General features: G+C 45.4%; 1 protein-coding gene across 2 annotated transcripts in view; it reads left to right on the top strand.

Moving 5' to 3' along the window:
- The window catches only part of LOC138758298 (scavenger receptor cysteine-rich type 1 protein M130-like), a 102,639-nt gene extending 90,323 nt beyond the window's left edge, over positions 1-12,316 (top strand). For both annotated transcript variants that reach the window (XM_069927015.1, XM_069927014.1), the window contains exon 18: positions 6,745-12,316. In XM_069927015.1, the coding sequence (XP_069783116.1) occupies positions 6,745-6,824 (80 nt within the window). In that variant the 3' untranslated portion in view covers positions 6,825-12,316. The remainder of the gene's footprint in view (positions 1-6,744) is intronic.
- The last annotated feature ends 4,133 nt before the right edge of the window (positions 12,317-16,449 follow it).

The following is a 16,449-nucleotide window of genomic DNA, read 5'->3' as shown; positions in this document are numbered from 1 at the left end:
ATCAAAGAAAGAAACACGGAAGACTACAGCACAGTACAGGGCCTTTGGCCCTCAATGTGCTGCCGACTGACATAGTCCGACCAAAAAAAAACCCAACCACCTCACTTCTGCAGCCGCCTGTGGCAACAGGTTCCACAGACACGCAACCCTCTGACTAAAGAAATTCTTCCACATCTCTTTTAAATTGATGCCCTTTTATCTGAATCAGGATTAATGAACAAGTCACGAAATTTGTAGTTTTGTGGTTGCATCATAGTGTAAACATTCATATTTTAACCATCTTACAACATTACTAGTGCACAAAAAGTCAGGCCGTGTCTGTGCTTCATGGATCATTCAGGAATCTGGTGGCAGCGGGGAAGAAGCTGTCCTTGTGCTCATCTTCAGACTCCTGCACGTTTTCCCCGATGGTAGCAGAGTGAAGAGGGCCTGGCCTGGGAGGTGGGGGGTTCTTTGAGGATAGAGGCTGCTTTTTGAAGACCCTGCCTCATGTCGATGTCCTCGATGGAGTGAGGTCTGGTGTCCATGATGTCGCAGGCCAAGTGAATGACCCGCTGGAGTTTATTCTTGTCCTGAGAGTTGGTGTCTCCGTGCCAGGCAATGATGCAACTGGCCAGAATGCTCTCCATGGTCCACCTGTGGAGCTTACGAGAGTTTTCAGTGACAGATTGAATCTCCTCAGGTACCTCACAAAGTACAGCAACTGACCAGCCTGCTTTGTGATAGCATCGATGTGGAAGCTCCAGAACAGATCCTCGGAGATGTTGACCCCCACCCCCAGAAATTTGGCTGATATGCCGAAAGCTCTCCTCGACACCCTATCCAACCGCGGCACCCAGGAATTTGGGAGTGCGCTGCTGAGCCTTCGACGAGGACTAGGCCACACTCCCCTGGCCGGCCCCCACCCCTCCCCCCCAGGTCTCCTTGCTTTTGCTGACATCGAGTCCAAGGTAACTCAAGAGCCGAATCATTTCCATCCTGGCTGCCGACCACCGAGATGTCTTCGGCAAACTTGTGGAGGGCATTGGAGCTGCGAACCGAACTTCCCAAACGGCACATCCTGAAAGTACATTCTCCTGCCCTGGAATCCCCACCCGTGCGAATGATCCCCGTCTCGTCTGCTCTGTCCGGGCCTTTCAGCCTTGGAAATGCCTCTTTGGGCAATAAGGGGGTCATTAATCATCCACTTTTTTACTTTATAATTTCATCTTATGGTAATTAAATGTTTCCTTCCTTAATCATATTTCTCATCTGGCAAAAATGATTACATCTTTATAACTTTATATGTTGAGACTGTTCCAGGCATTGGTGAGGCCAAGTTTGGAATACTCTGTGCAGTTCTGGTCCCCAAATTATAGGAAGGATATCAATAAGGTAGAGAAGGTGCAGAGAAGATTTACGAAAATGTTGCTGGGATTGCAGTCCCTAGAATACCGAGAAAGAATGAGTAGACTGGACCTTGATTCATTGGAGCATAGATGGTTGAGGGGGGATTTGATCAAGGTATTTAAGATTGATAGGCAGAGTAGATGTGAATAGGCTCTTCCCCTTGAGGTAGGAGAGATTAGAACGAGGGGGCATAAGTCAGAGAGTGGTGGCTGAGTGGAATGACCTTAAATTTGGTCATTTAAGAGGAGGTTGGATGAGTGCATGGATGTGAGCGAGTTGGAGGGTTATGGACAGGGAGCAGGTGGGTGGGACTAGAGGAAATCATTGAAATCGGTGCGGACTGGAGGGGCCGAGATGGCCTGTTTCCACACTGTAAGTGTTATATGGTTATATATTTTTTCTCCTTTTGTTACTCGTTCTTGGAATATGAACTACGACTATAACTTACAACTTATGTAAGGTTTTCGTAAGCTGAATCAGTTTTTGTGCAATTAGCCATTCAATTTTACCATTGTAGTCGTAAAGCTGGGTCATAATACATCCAATTTCTTTTTTGCCTTCTCCGCTTTCTGCTAGCCTACTCCCTGTGCTCCCCTCTTCCGCATCCCTCCACCCTCTTCCCTCCCCACCTTATCTATGCCTCTCATTAATCTTGAAGACCTCTATTGAATCACCTCTCATCTGTCTTTGAACAAAAGAGTAAAGTCCCCCCTGGCTCTGTTGACCTTTGTCCTCCAAAACATAGAACTCCACAGGACAGTACAGGCCCTTCAGCTCTCGATGTTGTGCCAAGAGTTATTCCTATCCCAAAAGAAACCTTCCTACCCCGTAACCCGCTATTTTCCTTCCATCCGTGTATCTGTATAAGAGTCTCTTAAATGCTCCCAATGATCCAACCTCCACCACTGTCCCCGGACAAGGCATTCCAAGCACCCACCACTCTCTGCATAAAAGATTTGCCCCTGAACTTCCCTCCCTTCACTTTGTACAGACGTCCTCTGGTGTTTGCAGATCCTGCCCTGGGAAATGGGTATTGACCGCTTAACTAACTCAACTGTGCCTCTCAGAATCTTGTCGACTTCAAATAAGTCTCTCTCGTACTTCCTCTCTCCCTCTCTCCAAAGAGAAAAGCCCCAGTCTCTCCAATCCATACATCATCCTGGTCAATCTCCTCTCCAGAGCTTCCCCATCCTTCCTGTAATGAGGTGACCAGAACTGAACACAATACTCCAAATGGGGTCTCACCAGAGATTTGTAGAGTTGTAACGTGACCTCTCTACTCCTGAACTCAATCCCCCTATTAATGAAGCCCAGAGTCCCATAGATCTTCTTAACTACCCTGTCAACCTGCATGACATATGATGCTTTGTGAATTTGTGTGCATTTTCTGTCTGTGTGTGTTGCATGTTTTTGCCTTGGGGATCGAAGAACGTTGTTTGGCCCCTTGCAGGTAGAAAGCAGAGTAGTAGTAGTGGACGGAAAGTATTCTGCCAGGAGGTCGATAACGAGTGGAGGGGCCGCAGGAATCTGTTCTGGGCCCCTCCCCCCCACTGCTCTTGGTGATTTTTACAAATGACCTGGATGAAGAGGCACAAGGATGGGTCAGTAGGTTTGCGGATGACAGAAAGGTTGGAGGAGTTCTGAAGGTTGGTTGTAGGATACAAGAGGATATAGACAGGATGCAGAGTTGGGCGGAGAAGTGACAGATGGAGTTCAATCCGGATCAGTGTGAGGTGATGCATTTTGGAAGGACTAGCCAGATGGCTGAGTCCAGGGTTAACAGTCGGTTACTTAACAGTGTGGATGAAGAGGGACCTTGGGGTCCAAATCCATCCATCCCTCAAGGTCACCACACTAGTTGACAGGGTAGTTAAGAAGGCCTATGGGATGTTGGGCTTCATTAATAGGGGGATTGAGTTCAGGAGTAGAGAGGTCACGTTACAACTGTACAAATCTCTGGTGAGTCCCCACGGAGTATTGTGTTCAGTTCTGGTCACCTCATTACAGGAAGGGTGTGGCAGCTCTAGAGAGGGGGCAGAGGAGATTAACCAGGACGTTGCCTGGATTGGGAAACGTCTTATGAGGCAAGGTTGGCAGAGCTGGGACTTTTTGGAATGTAGAAGGATGAGAGCAGACTTGTTAGAGGTCGACAAGATTCTGAGAGGTATAGACAGGGTGGACAGCCAATGCCTGTTTCCCAGGATGGGATCAGCAAACATCAGAGGACGTCTGTACAAAGTGAAGGAAGGGAAGTTTTGGGGAGTCGTCAGGGGTAAGTTTTTTACACAGAGAGTGGTGGGGGCTTGGAATGCCTTGTTGGGGTGGTGGTGGAGGCTGGAACATTGGGGGCATTCAAGAGACTTTTAGACACAAGGATGGAAGAAAAATTGGGGGTTATGCTGTAGGGAGGGTTTAGCATTTGATGGGTTGGCACAACACCGATAGCCAAAGGGTCTGTACTGTGCTGCTGTTTTTTATGTTTTGCATCAGGTTGTACTGATAGAATGGTATGATTGTAGGAGAGAGTGACAGGAACATAAAGAAGAGGCATTAATAAGCTTGAATTGACCCCCCCCCCCAATGGATAAACCCCACGCCACACTCTCCTCATGGGCTGGTCCTCAACCAATGTCCCTCGCCTCCTGAAGATTACGGTTGTGTAGTGTCGATCTGTGTGCCAGTGTCCCATCAGCTCCTGTCTGAGTGGCGACATGGATACGGTCCAGTCTGCCTATCGCAGCAACAGATCTATGGCGGGCGCTGTCTCACTGGCCCGACACAAAGCCTTGGAACATCTGGACAGTAAAGATGCTCTTTATCGACTACAGTGTGGCATTGAAAACCATCATCCTCTCCAAACTGATCAGCAAACTCCAAGACCCGGGGCTTAACACCCCACTATGTAATTGGATCCCAGATTTTCCCACCTCCAGACCACAATCAGTGATGATTGGTAAGAGCTTTTCCTCCACAATCTCCTTCAGTACAACTGCACCACAGGGCTGCGTTCTTAGCCCCCTGCTCTACTCACTCTACACCTATGACTGTGTGGCTCGGTTCAACAATAACACCATCTACAAATTTGCCGGTGATACCACAGTAGTGGGTTGTGTAAAAGGGATGAGTCAGTGTACAGGAGGGAGATGGAAAACTTGGCTGAATGGTGCACCAACAACAACTTTGCACCCAATGTCACCAAAACCAAGCAGCTGATGGTTGACTTCAGGAAGGGAAAGCCAGAGGTGAACGATCCAGTGATCATCGGGGGATCAGAGGTGGGGAGGGTGAGCACATTTAGGTTCATGGGAGTCACCATCTTGGAGGGTCTTTCCTGAACCTAACACACCAATGTCATCATGAAGAAAGCACGTCAGTGCCTCAACTTCATTGGGAGTTTGTGGAGGTTTGGTACGACACCGGAACCCCAGGCAAATTTCCACAGAGGGGTGGTGGAAAGTGTGCTGACCAGTTGCATCACAGTCTAATATGGAAACACCAATTTCCACCCCCCCCCCACCCCCGAGCATAAAGCCCTGCCAAAGGTAGTAGACTCAGCCCAGGACATTACAGGCAAAACCCTCCCCACCATCGAGAAAGTCTACGGGGAACACTGTCGTCGGAGAGCAGCAGCGATCATCACGGATCCACATCACTCAGCACACGCTCTGTTCTCACTGCTGCCATCAGGAAAGAGGTAGAGGGGCCACAAGACTCATCCCGCCAGGTTCAGGGACAGTGGCCACCCCTCCACCATCACACTCCTCAATGACAGACTCAATCAGAGACTTGTTTAAGGACTCAGCCTTGTGCACTTTATTGATCTTTTTCCCTCCCTGTATTGCACAGTTTGTTTACATTCATTATTTGTTCCTCTTTCATTTTCAATATTATTGAAATTGAAATTCCACATCGAAAAATGCAGAGTACATAGGAATACATACTAAAAGTTGAAAAAAAAACAATTACACTTGGATCATGCCAAGGTAACCCACATCTTCGATTAAGCAAATTATATTATGATGATATTTATTATCAAAAGAAGATCTAAATTAGTGGTTCTCAACCTTTTTCTTTCCACTCACAGACCACTTTAAGTATTCCTTCTGCTACCAGTGCCCTGTGATTAGTAAGGGGTTGCTTCAGGTGGTCTGTGGGTGGGAAGAAAAAGTTTGAAAATCACCGTTTTAATCATCCCTCATTGACTCGTGATGTGCCCGGTTCCAAAGGAAATGTGCCAATGACCATTTTTCTTAAGCCAAATATTTAAGTAACAATTGGGTCTAGAGCAGCGATTCTCAACCTTCCCTTCCCACTCACAGACCACCTGAAGCAATCCCTTACTGATCACAGAGCATCGATGGCATCGGGATGACTTTAAGTGGCCTGTGAGTGGAAAGGAAAAGGCTGAGAACCACTGAATTAAACCCACTACCAAAAACAATGCTGATTGGCAAAGAGAGGGGAAAAAACATAATTCGTTATCAAAGCGGTAAATCACCTTATTAGTCAGCACTTCAAATCAGAGAATAATTCATAAAAGTGTCCCCCACAGTGTTCGAACATTTCAATTCAAGTTGGAAATTGAGCATGGAATCTTTTCCAAATTTAAACATGACATGATCGTCACGTAGCTACGTGAATAGTCCGGGTAATGACCCTCCGTCTGAGCAGTGCCGCCCGCCGACCCGTAAAAGAAATAAAAGCAAATCAGATACCGTTAGGGTTATCCCACTCTCTCCAACAATACCAAACAAGTCGGTTAAAGGATTAGGCTTAAAAATAACTTTAAAAAGTACAAGGCTCTGGCTTGTCCATAAATTAGTGGAACATCTCCATCTCTCACAGCAAGGAGATACATCCACCTAAAATGAGATCATTTGACTTTGGACAGGTGAGCTCTATGGACTACTTTAAACTGTAGGAGGGAGTGTCGGGCACTTAGAGAAAATATTTCAGTCACAATTGGGTCCGGATCAGTGATTCTCAGCCTTTTTCTTTTCACTCACCTAGTATTTTAAGTAATTCCTCTGCCTTCGGTGCTCTGTGATTTATAAGGGGTTGCTTAAGGTGGTCTTTGGGTGGGAAGGGAAGGTTGAGAATCACTGCTCGAGACCCAATTGTTACTGAAATATTTGGCTTGAGAAAAATGGTAATTGACCCATTTCCTTTGGAGTTCTGAAACCGGGCACATCACGAGTCAATGAGGGACGATTAAAACAGTGGTTTTCAAACTTTTTCTTTCCACCCACAGCCCACTCCAAAACAATCTGACCCTTCGCAATCGTAATGCTATATTCCTCGTACAAGCATGTGCCTTTTGAATCTGAAATGTGTTCCTGTGTCTCTGATCCGCAGAATACAGGATCTATGTCCGAGAGCGGTTGCTCGATGACGTCACTCACATCGAGGCGATAGAAGACGACGCTCCTTTTTAATTTTAACTGTTCGCTTTTCCTCGCTGTGGGAATACGTTCAACCAAGCTGTTTGATTTGTCCGTTTACCACACAAGTAATATCGAGGCCAGTCACTGTTGAAATGGAACATTGACATGGAGGATCTGTGCACGATGGTCAAGAATGATTCAGCTTTTGGAGCCATCAGACACTGAAGCAGAGAAACAGGTTAATTGGCCCACCCAGTCCCCACCGGAATGATGATTCCGCCTCGTCCCATCAACCTGCCATCGCCATGCAGACCCCTGGCGCCCAACGTAACCCCTCCAAAATTTCATTCAACATCCAAATCGCGTCCACATTCATCCTCCCACCCACGAAGTCCCCTCCCCCCGCCCCCCACCCCCCCCCCCCCCGTCATGTTCCTCCCCCGGACGTCTCACTCTTCACCCTTAACCTGTGCCCCTTGGAAACAAGGAATTCTGCTTATTCCTCGAAGAAGGAATTGAAATTCCACATCGAAAAATGCAGAGTACATAGGAATACATACTAAGGCCCAACGGGTTGGCAATATACCTGTCCTTATCATGGATGCTGAAAGGATCGACATTTCGCGGGGCAATCGTGGTGTCTGCAGATTTCCGTGTTTCTTGTTGGGTAGAGGCATGCTTTGGTTGGCTTGATCTACACTTATCTTGATTTTTGTATCAGATCGCCCCTCACTCTCCAGGGAATGAAGTCCGAACATGTTTAACTTTTCCCAGCTCCTCAAACATCCCAGCAATATCTGAGTAAATCCCTGCACTATTTCAATCTTGCTGACGTCTTCCTAGTTTGAGGGTGACCACCATGGGAAACTACCCTCAAATGTTGAGATGAAGCCCGCATCCACCACGCCCCCACCACTCTGTATGTGAAGAAGTCCCCCCCCCACAACAATGTTCCCCCCTTCAACATCTTTTGTTTCATCCTGAACCCGTGTCCTCTAGTTTATATCTCACCTGACCTCAGTGGAAAAAGACGACCTACATTTACTCTGTCAATACATCTCATAGTTTTAAATACCTCGATCAAATCTCCCCTCATTAGAAGAGTAAAGGACATTCGGCCCTCGATGTTGTGCTGTTCCTTTTCAGTATTTTTATTGAAATTGTAATTCCACATCGAAAAATTTAGAGTACATAGGAATTCATTTTAAAATTCAAAAAATAGTAAATTGCATTGAGATCATACCAATTTAGTCAAGGTACCCAGCATCCACGATTAAACAAATTATATAACCATATAACAATTATGGTGCGGAAACAGGCCATCTCGGCCCCTCTAGTCTGTACTGATTTAAGTGATCTTCTCTAGTCCCACCTACCCGCTCCTGCCTATAACCATCGAATCCCCTCACATCCATGTACTCATCCAACCTCCTCTTAAATGACCAGATTGACCATGCTGCAACCACCTCTTCCGGTAGGTCATTCCATTCAGCCACCACTCTCTTAGTGAAGAAGGCTCATCTAAACTTTTGCCCCCTAACCCTTAACTTATGCTCCCTCGTTCCAATCTCCCCTACCCTCAACGGGAAGAGCCTATTCACATCTACTCTATTTCCCTCATAATTTTAAATACCTCTATCAACCCCTCCGCTCTCAACCTTCTATGCTCCAATGAATAAAGACCCAGTCTACTCAATCTTTCTCCATATTCTAGATACTGTAATCCCGGCAACATTTTAGTAAATCTTCTCTGCACCCTCTCTACCTTATTGATATCCTTCCTATAATTTGAAGACCAGAACTGCACACAGTATTACAGTATTCCAAACTTGGCCTCACCAATGCCTTGAACAGTCTCAACATCACCTCCCAGCTCCTATATTCTATGCTTTGATTTATAAAGGCCTACCAAAAGCCTTCTTCACCACCCTATCCACATGAGAATCCACTTTCAAAGATTGATGAACCGTTATTCCAAGATCCCTCGGTTCCTCTGCATTCATCAATGCCCTCCCCTTTACTGCATATGTCCTGTTTTGATTATTCTTCCCAAAATGATGCACTTCACACTTATCTACATTAAGCTCCATAATTACAGTAATATTTTGTTATAAAAAGATCTAAACCCACAACCAAAAACAAAGCTGCTTGACAAGGAGAGAAAAAAAAGAATTCCTTATCAAAGTGGTAAATCACCTTATTAGTCAGCACTTCAAATCAGAGAATAATTCATAAAAGGGTCCCCCACAGTGTTTGAACATTTCAATTCAAGTCGGAAATTGAACACCGACTCTTCTCCAAATGTAAGCATAGAAACATAGAAGATAGGAGCAGGAGTAGGTCATTCAGCCCTTTGAGCCTGCTCCACCATTCAATGAGATCATGGCTGATCTTAAAGTTCAGTACCCCATCCCCGCCTTCTCTCCGTAACCCCTAATTCCCTTATACTGAAGAAATATATCTAATTCCCTCTTAAATATATTCAATGAACCTGCCTCTACTGCTCTCTCTGGCAATGAATTCCACAGATTCACCACCCTCTTGGTAAAGAAATTCCTCCTCATCTCGGTTCTAAATGGTTTGCCTATTATCCTCGAACCATGGCCCCGGGTTCTGGACTCCCCCACCATCGGAAACATCCCTTCCGCATCCATTCTGTCCAGTCCTGCCAGAATTTTATATGTCTCTATGAGATCCCTCTCAATCTTCTAAACTCCAGCAAGTACAATCCCAATTTGCGCAATCTTTCCTCATAAGTTCCTGCCATTCCAGGTATCAGCCTGGTGAATCGCCTCTGCACTCCCTCCATTGGAAGAACATCCTTCCTTAGATAAGGCGACCAAAACTGCACACAATACTCCAGGTGTGGTCTCACCAAGGCTCTGTACAACTGCAGTAAGGTATCCTTTATACTCAAATCCTCTTGATATGAAGGCCAACATACCATTTTTCTTTTGTCATGCATGATGTCATGCAGCCACTGAGCGTGAGTAGGTGGGATAACGTCCCTCTATCTGAGCAGCGCTGCCTGCCGACCTGTAAGAGCAATGAAAGCAAATCAGATGCCATTAGAGTTATGCCACTCTCTCCAACAATACCAAACAAGGCAGTTAAAGGATTAGGCTCAACATTAACTGAATAAGAAAAGTACAGAAGAAATTTGAAATAGTTCCTTTCAGTATTTTTCAAGGCTCCAGCATGTCCAGCGCACGTGAATTAATGAAGCATCTCCACTGTTGGATTTATCACCGCAAGGAGATACATCCACATAAAAATGAGATAGTTTGATTTTGGACATGTGGGTCTCTTTGGAATCTAAATCTGTTACAAAATTTTCTGTAATTCTCCTTCTGAGATCCTCATTTCCTATATCTTTACATAAAGTAACTGATAACCAAGTGATTAAACATACTTTGAGGATCTGTATACATTTTTTTCCTACTTGATAGAAGACTTGATAGAAGACTACTAGATTATGAGAGGCATCAATAGGGTGGACACCCAGTGCCTGTTTCTAGGATTGACCTTCTAGGATTGACATAGCTTTTAAAGGATGCTACGGATTGGGCATTAAATGTTTTAAAGATTTATTTATCAAAGGAAGTCTCGCTTCTTTTGAACATCTATCAGTTAAATATAGATGACCAAATACCCATTTTTTTTATTTGCAGACTTGAGATTTTTTTTGTGATCTCAATTACATACATTTCCTATGAGCACTGCTAAGAATTTAATTGCTGTGATTTTTAATTTACAATCTTTTAATCTAACATTTATGGCTAGTTGTTTGGAATAAGAGAGGCTTCTTTAGATAAAAGCTTGGGAACAGTACCTGCAGCTTTTAATCTCTGAAGAAACTTGGAATGTAATTTTCAAATTGGCTTCTTTATGTTCCCACCACTCTCTTATGATTTGTAGTAGTCCATAGTCAAATCTTCTTTATGTGCCCACCACTCTCTCCTGCAATTTAAAGTAGTCCATAGAGCTCACATGTCCAAAGTCAAATTCTTCTTTGGTCCTCAGTGTTGTGCAACCCATATATTTCTTCCTTAAAAAAATACTAAACCTTCCTTGCCCTGTAACCCTCCAGTTTCCTTTATCCACGTGCCGATCTAGGGGTCTCTTAAAATTCCCCCAATATTCCAGCTTCCACCACCACAATTCCATGTACCACAACTCTCTGCGTTTAAAAAAAAAAAAAAAAAAAAAAAAAAAAAAAAAAAAAAAAAAAAAAAAAAAAAAAAAAAAATCCTATCCCTGATGTCTCTGGGGGTTTGCTGATCCCTCCCTGGGAAACAGGCACTGGGTGTCCACCCTATTGATGCCTCTCACAATCTAGTAGTCTTCTATCAAGTATCTTCTCATCCTTCTATGCTCCAGAGAGAAAAGTCCCAGATCTGCTAACCTTGGCTCATAAGACTTGTTTCCCAATCCAGGAAACATTTTGTAGTCATGTATCAAGTATCTTCCCATCCTTCTAGTCCAAGTGTGGTCTCACCAGAGATTTTTAGAGTTGCCACATGACCTCTCTATTCCTGAACTCAATCTGCTTGTTCATTCTTCTTCATTTCAGGGAAGGAAGTCCTAACCTGTTTAACTTTTCCCTGTCACTCAGTTCCTGGAGACCGGGCAACATCTTCTATCAAATCTCCCCCCCATTCTTCTACGCTCCAGGGAATAAAGTCCTAACCTGTTTAACCTTTCCCTGTAACTCAGTTCCTGAAGTCCGGGCAACATCCTAGTAAATCTTCTCTGCACTCTTTCCATCTTATTGATATCCTTCCTTTAGTTAGGTGACCCAAAACTGCACACAATTCTCCAAATTTGCCCTCAAAAATGTCTTGGACAACTTCACCCCAACATCCCAGATCTATGAAGGCCAACGTGCCAAAACCTCTCTTCATGATGCCACATGCCGGTGACACCACTTTCGGCCAACTATGTGCCAGTGTTCCCATATCCCACTGCACTCAGTGCCATAATCCTTTGTTGTCCACCCAGTGCCACATCTCACTCCTGCCCATGACAAAGTCCAACTCCTTTTTATTGTGGCCCATCCGTTCCACCCCCCCCCCCCCCCCCCGCTGCTGGCTTTGGAAGGCTTCCTCGCCGGCCCACCACACCTGTTTGATCTGCCAATGCTCCAACCTGATTTACCGCATGGTCACTCGGTTTCCGAAATTGTCTCCTGATCTTGCCTTCGCCAGGTGGCAGCTCTTTCCACGCCCTCAGTGGTCTCTGCAAGAGCGATGCACCCCCTGAATAAAACTCAAATAATTACATCCCTAAACACTGCTCCATAACTATTGGAGTGGCTGAACTGGAGTATCTTATCTGCATGAATTTTATTATTGTATAATAATAATAATTCTGTATAAATATTGATATGTATCTGCATAAACACTAATGTCTTTGCCTTATGGCGAATATCTACAGAGAGGCAGATTGCACCCTCCACACTTAGTATTTGTATAAATCCGAATTCCTTAATTGCGTAAAAGCTGCTAACATACCTGCTAAATACAACGATCATACCTGCATAATTTGTTGGGTAAGTGTCTGGTTTGGTGTATTGAAAGAGAGACAAGTCTGGACACAAGTGTTTGCAACCAGATGTACTTTATTCACACAATGAATAGGAGAGACAATGTATAAGAGGACATGGGAATATACGCACAGAATTTATAAAGGAGCGTGGGAACATACACAAAGAGTTTATGAAGTAGCGTGGGAACATACATAGAAAATTTATAAGGGAGCATCAGAACGTACACACACAATTTATAAGGGAGTGTCAGAACGTACACACACAATTTATAAGGGAGCACGTACACACACAATGGTTAAATGCTATTATATATTGCTTAAGATAATACCCCAAGTACACATTCAAAATGGTTAAATGATGTTATGTATGGTTTAAGATAATACTCCACCTACACATACACACTGGTTAAATGATATGTCCTGTTTAGGATAATTACCCCCCCCCCCCACGCTCACAATGATTATTTTGCAGCGCTTTGGCCACTCTACAACTCCCAGATGGCATCGAACTGGCCATGTGACGTCAGTGCATGATGATATCATCATGGGTTGAGCGCACGATTCAATCTTTTAAAAGGTTGCACGGGTGAGGAAGAGTAAATCTGTTGGATTCACTCTAGAAATACCTCGTGGTTATTTTGTCATGTCCAGTGCGATTCCAGAGGCCACAGCTGGTGACTCCGATGTGTCCAAAAACATATTTTTGGACAATCGTGGACTCTGCAGCCGTTGCTGTGAAGCTCCTGCCTTTCTGGATGGCTGAGCCTGAACTGTGGTTCCAGTAGACTGAAGCACAATCACATAGTCAAGTTGGACACCACTCGTTATCACCATCTCATCAGTGCCCTGGACCAGGCTGTCGCTAAGAGGGTTGGCGACTTCCAACGGGATTGACTACATTTATGATGCTTTAAAAGCACTTTTATTACATGTATATTGTATGTCCCATAGGGAAAAGGCAACCAAGATACTGCATCTCCATGGGTTGGGAGACCGTGCCCCTTCAGAACTAATGGATGAAATGCTGTTCCTGGCAGCTGGCGAAAGCCCCAATATGCTATTCGAGCAGCTCTTTTTAGAGCGAATGTCAGACGATGTTGGGTTCTTGTTATCCAAGTGTTCATTTGAAGACCCAAGGGTTGTAGCAGCGGAGGCAGACATTCTACGGCTGGCTAAAAAGTGCAGCAAGGAAAGGCAAGTCTGCACAACCAACCCCTCTACTCTTGACCCCGTGACATACTCTAGTGCTCTTAGCACATCATTTCCTACAAGCAGGCAACATCCTGAAACAAGCAGGCAGCCAGTGGACACCTCGTCTTGGTGTCATTGCCACAGGCGTTGGGGAGTAAATGCCCGCAAATGCCTCCCACCCTGCCCGTTTGAGGGAAACACCCAGGCCAACCCCCAGAAAGGGCTGTGGCAATTTGCGTGAAACCTGCAAGCCTGCTATATGTATGGGACCAGTTGTCCCAGCGAAAATTTCTGGTGGGCATGGGTTCAGAAGTTAGTGTGTTTCCACTCACCAGTTTTGGCAGATGCCATCCTACTCCAGACCTGCAACTGCGAGCAGTTAACAGTTCCAACATTCCGACCTTCGGCACCAGGAAGATGAATGCCAAGTTCGGGAATCATCTCTACACGCGGCCATTTATTACAGCAGCAGGATCCCGACCTTTGCCTGGTGCAGATTTTATTCGGGCTCATTCATTCCTCGTCGACTTAAAAGGGCGTTGGCTCATAGATGGAACTACTTTTCAGACCATTCCTCTGGCAGATGCCTCTACCCCTGCTCTGTGCCTCCAAACATTACGTGAACCAGTAGATTCCCTGAGATTACTACTTTACAATTTTCTGCCTCCACTGTAAAGCCCAATGTTACTCACTGCATTTGTCTGAAGGACCGCTCCTATCCATGTTAGAGCACTCCATCTTTGAGAAGCAGAGAAGAAATACGGTGCTTTTGATCAGGGGCTTTTGGGCATTTACTGGTCCATTTGACACTTCCATTTTTTTTGGAGGGCAGAGATTTTACTATGTACACTGACCACAAGTCCTTAACATTTGCGTTTTCCAAGGTCACTGAGACCTGGTCAGTGGGACAACAACGGGAATTATCATTCATTTCAGATTTCTCCACAAAAATACTTCATATTTCAGAAAAAAGACCGTGTAGTAGCTGATGCACTTTCCCCCTCCACTCCACTTGGTTCCATCTGAAGATCAAGTTATTGACTTCACAGCTTTTGCTGCGGCCCGAGAACATGACCACGAGACGAATGCTTATTGGACTGCAATCATGAACCTGCAATTGAAGGACGTCCAGTTTGGAGTTAATGGCAAACTGCTCTTCTGTGTATATCAATGGGACACCCACGCCTAGTAGTTCCGGCATCATGGAAGCGTAGACTCTGTGCATGGTCTCGCAGATTCATCAGTTTCCGACAGGCTCGGGTGGCACGGTCTTAAAAAAAGATGTCACACAAATGGCGAGGTCCTGCATTGCCTGGCAGAAAGCAAAAGTTCAGTGGCACTAAAGGCACCGCTGACATCCTTCCTGGCAGTTACTCATCATTTTGCTCATGTCCACGTGGACGTCGTTGGTCCGCTTCCTGTTCCGTAATCTTTTTACTGTAATAGACAGGTTTACATGGTGGCCGGAAGCGGTGCCTGTGGTAGATGCTACTGCAGACACCATTGGGTGTCTCGTTTAGGTTTACTTCAGATCGAGGACCACAATTTACTTCCTCGCTGTGGACGACCTTGTCTCACTTGTTCGGTGCAACAATTCACCATACGAATGCCTATCATCCCTAGGCCAGTGGAATGGTGGAAAGATTTCATCGACATCTTGTAAACCTTGATGACTTGGTTAGAAGGCCAGAACTGGGCTGGTGAGCTATCCTAGGTGTTACTGGGCATTAGAGGACCTCCAAGCTTCATCTGTGGAACTCGTGTACGGGCCACCATTGGTAGTTCCAGGGGGATTTTGTCCCCTACCATTCCAACTCCAGCGGTGATACTAAAGAACTGTTGAGCAGGCTAAGGGAGTCCTTAGGAAAATTGACCCCTATACCACCATCGTCACATGGAGAACACTCTTCCTTTGTGCCTGAAGGCCTCATAAACTGTAAATATGTTTTCGTCTGTTGGGGAACACTTGGTCGACCTTTGCAGATGCCCTACGAAGGACCTTACAAGATACTCAGACAAACCAAGTCGCCCTCTATTTTGGACACTGGAAGGAAGCCGGAGTCTTTCACTCTTGACACGTTTAAGCCAGCTCACGTGGACAAGTCTTCCCCACGGCAGCAGCCAACAGTCCATCGCAGAGGTCGGCCATTTAAAAGGCAGGCACACCTTGCTGCCGGTTCTGGGGGCAGCACCACAACTCCCAGGAGGCATCTAACCAGCCAAGTGATGTCAGCACACGCTTCGGGCCTTTGAAAAGTCACGCGGGTGATGAAGAGTAAATCCGATGGATTCCCTCTAGAAATGCCTGGTGTAGTTTTATTGTTATACTGTGATTCCAGTGGCCACACTTCAATGATATTACGTCTTGTTTAATTTTAGAAAAAAATTAGGTATTCCATTAAAGATTCAATTACTAACTTTCTAAAGATGTGGGGTCCATTAATGGATGATATCACAGCCTAAAGAATTAGGGTTGTTCTGAAGTTTTGATGCTGTGCTGTCCATCTTTGGGTTGTTCAAGATTCCATTTATTGTCATTCGACTAAAACAGGGTCATATTACATGTAATTGCTTTTGCCTGCTGCAAGGCAGATTCACCATTGGCAGGAATTACCTGAAGTGCCTCTTACAGTCAGAGAGAGAGAAGCAAAAGAAATTCCCCCGAGTCAACGAGTGTCCGTAGATTCGCCTCCAAGTCCCGCGGCCACAGAGTCCAGCCCAAACCATCGGTGAACCCGAGCTCCAGATCCTAACCTCCTGACATGGTCAGCGCCCACGGCACCTTCTCGCATCCCAGTTCTGATATCCAGTACCCCCACTTCAGCCAATCGTCTCCATCGGCCCCGAGCTGCCATGGGTTCCTCCATTCGAGTCACTAGCAGGTGTGGGTCTTCAGCCGCACGTGGTCACTGTCCCCATGAGTCTGCTTCTCCTCCTT

The sequence above is a fragment of the Narcine bancroftii genome, chromosome 3, assembly GCF_036971445.1.
Source record: "Narcine bancroftii isolate sNarBan1 chromosome 3, sNarBan1.hap1, whole genome shotgun sequence".
In the NCBI taxonomy this organism is placed as follows: Eukaryota; Metazoa; Chordata; class Chondrichthyes; order Torpediniformes; family Narcinidae; genus Narcine; species Narcine bancroftii.
This window is presented reverse-complemented; position numbering and strand designations above follow the sequence as displayed.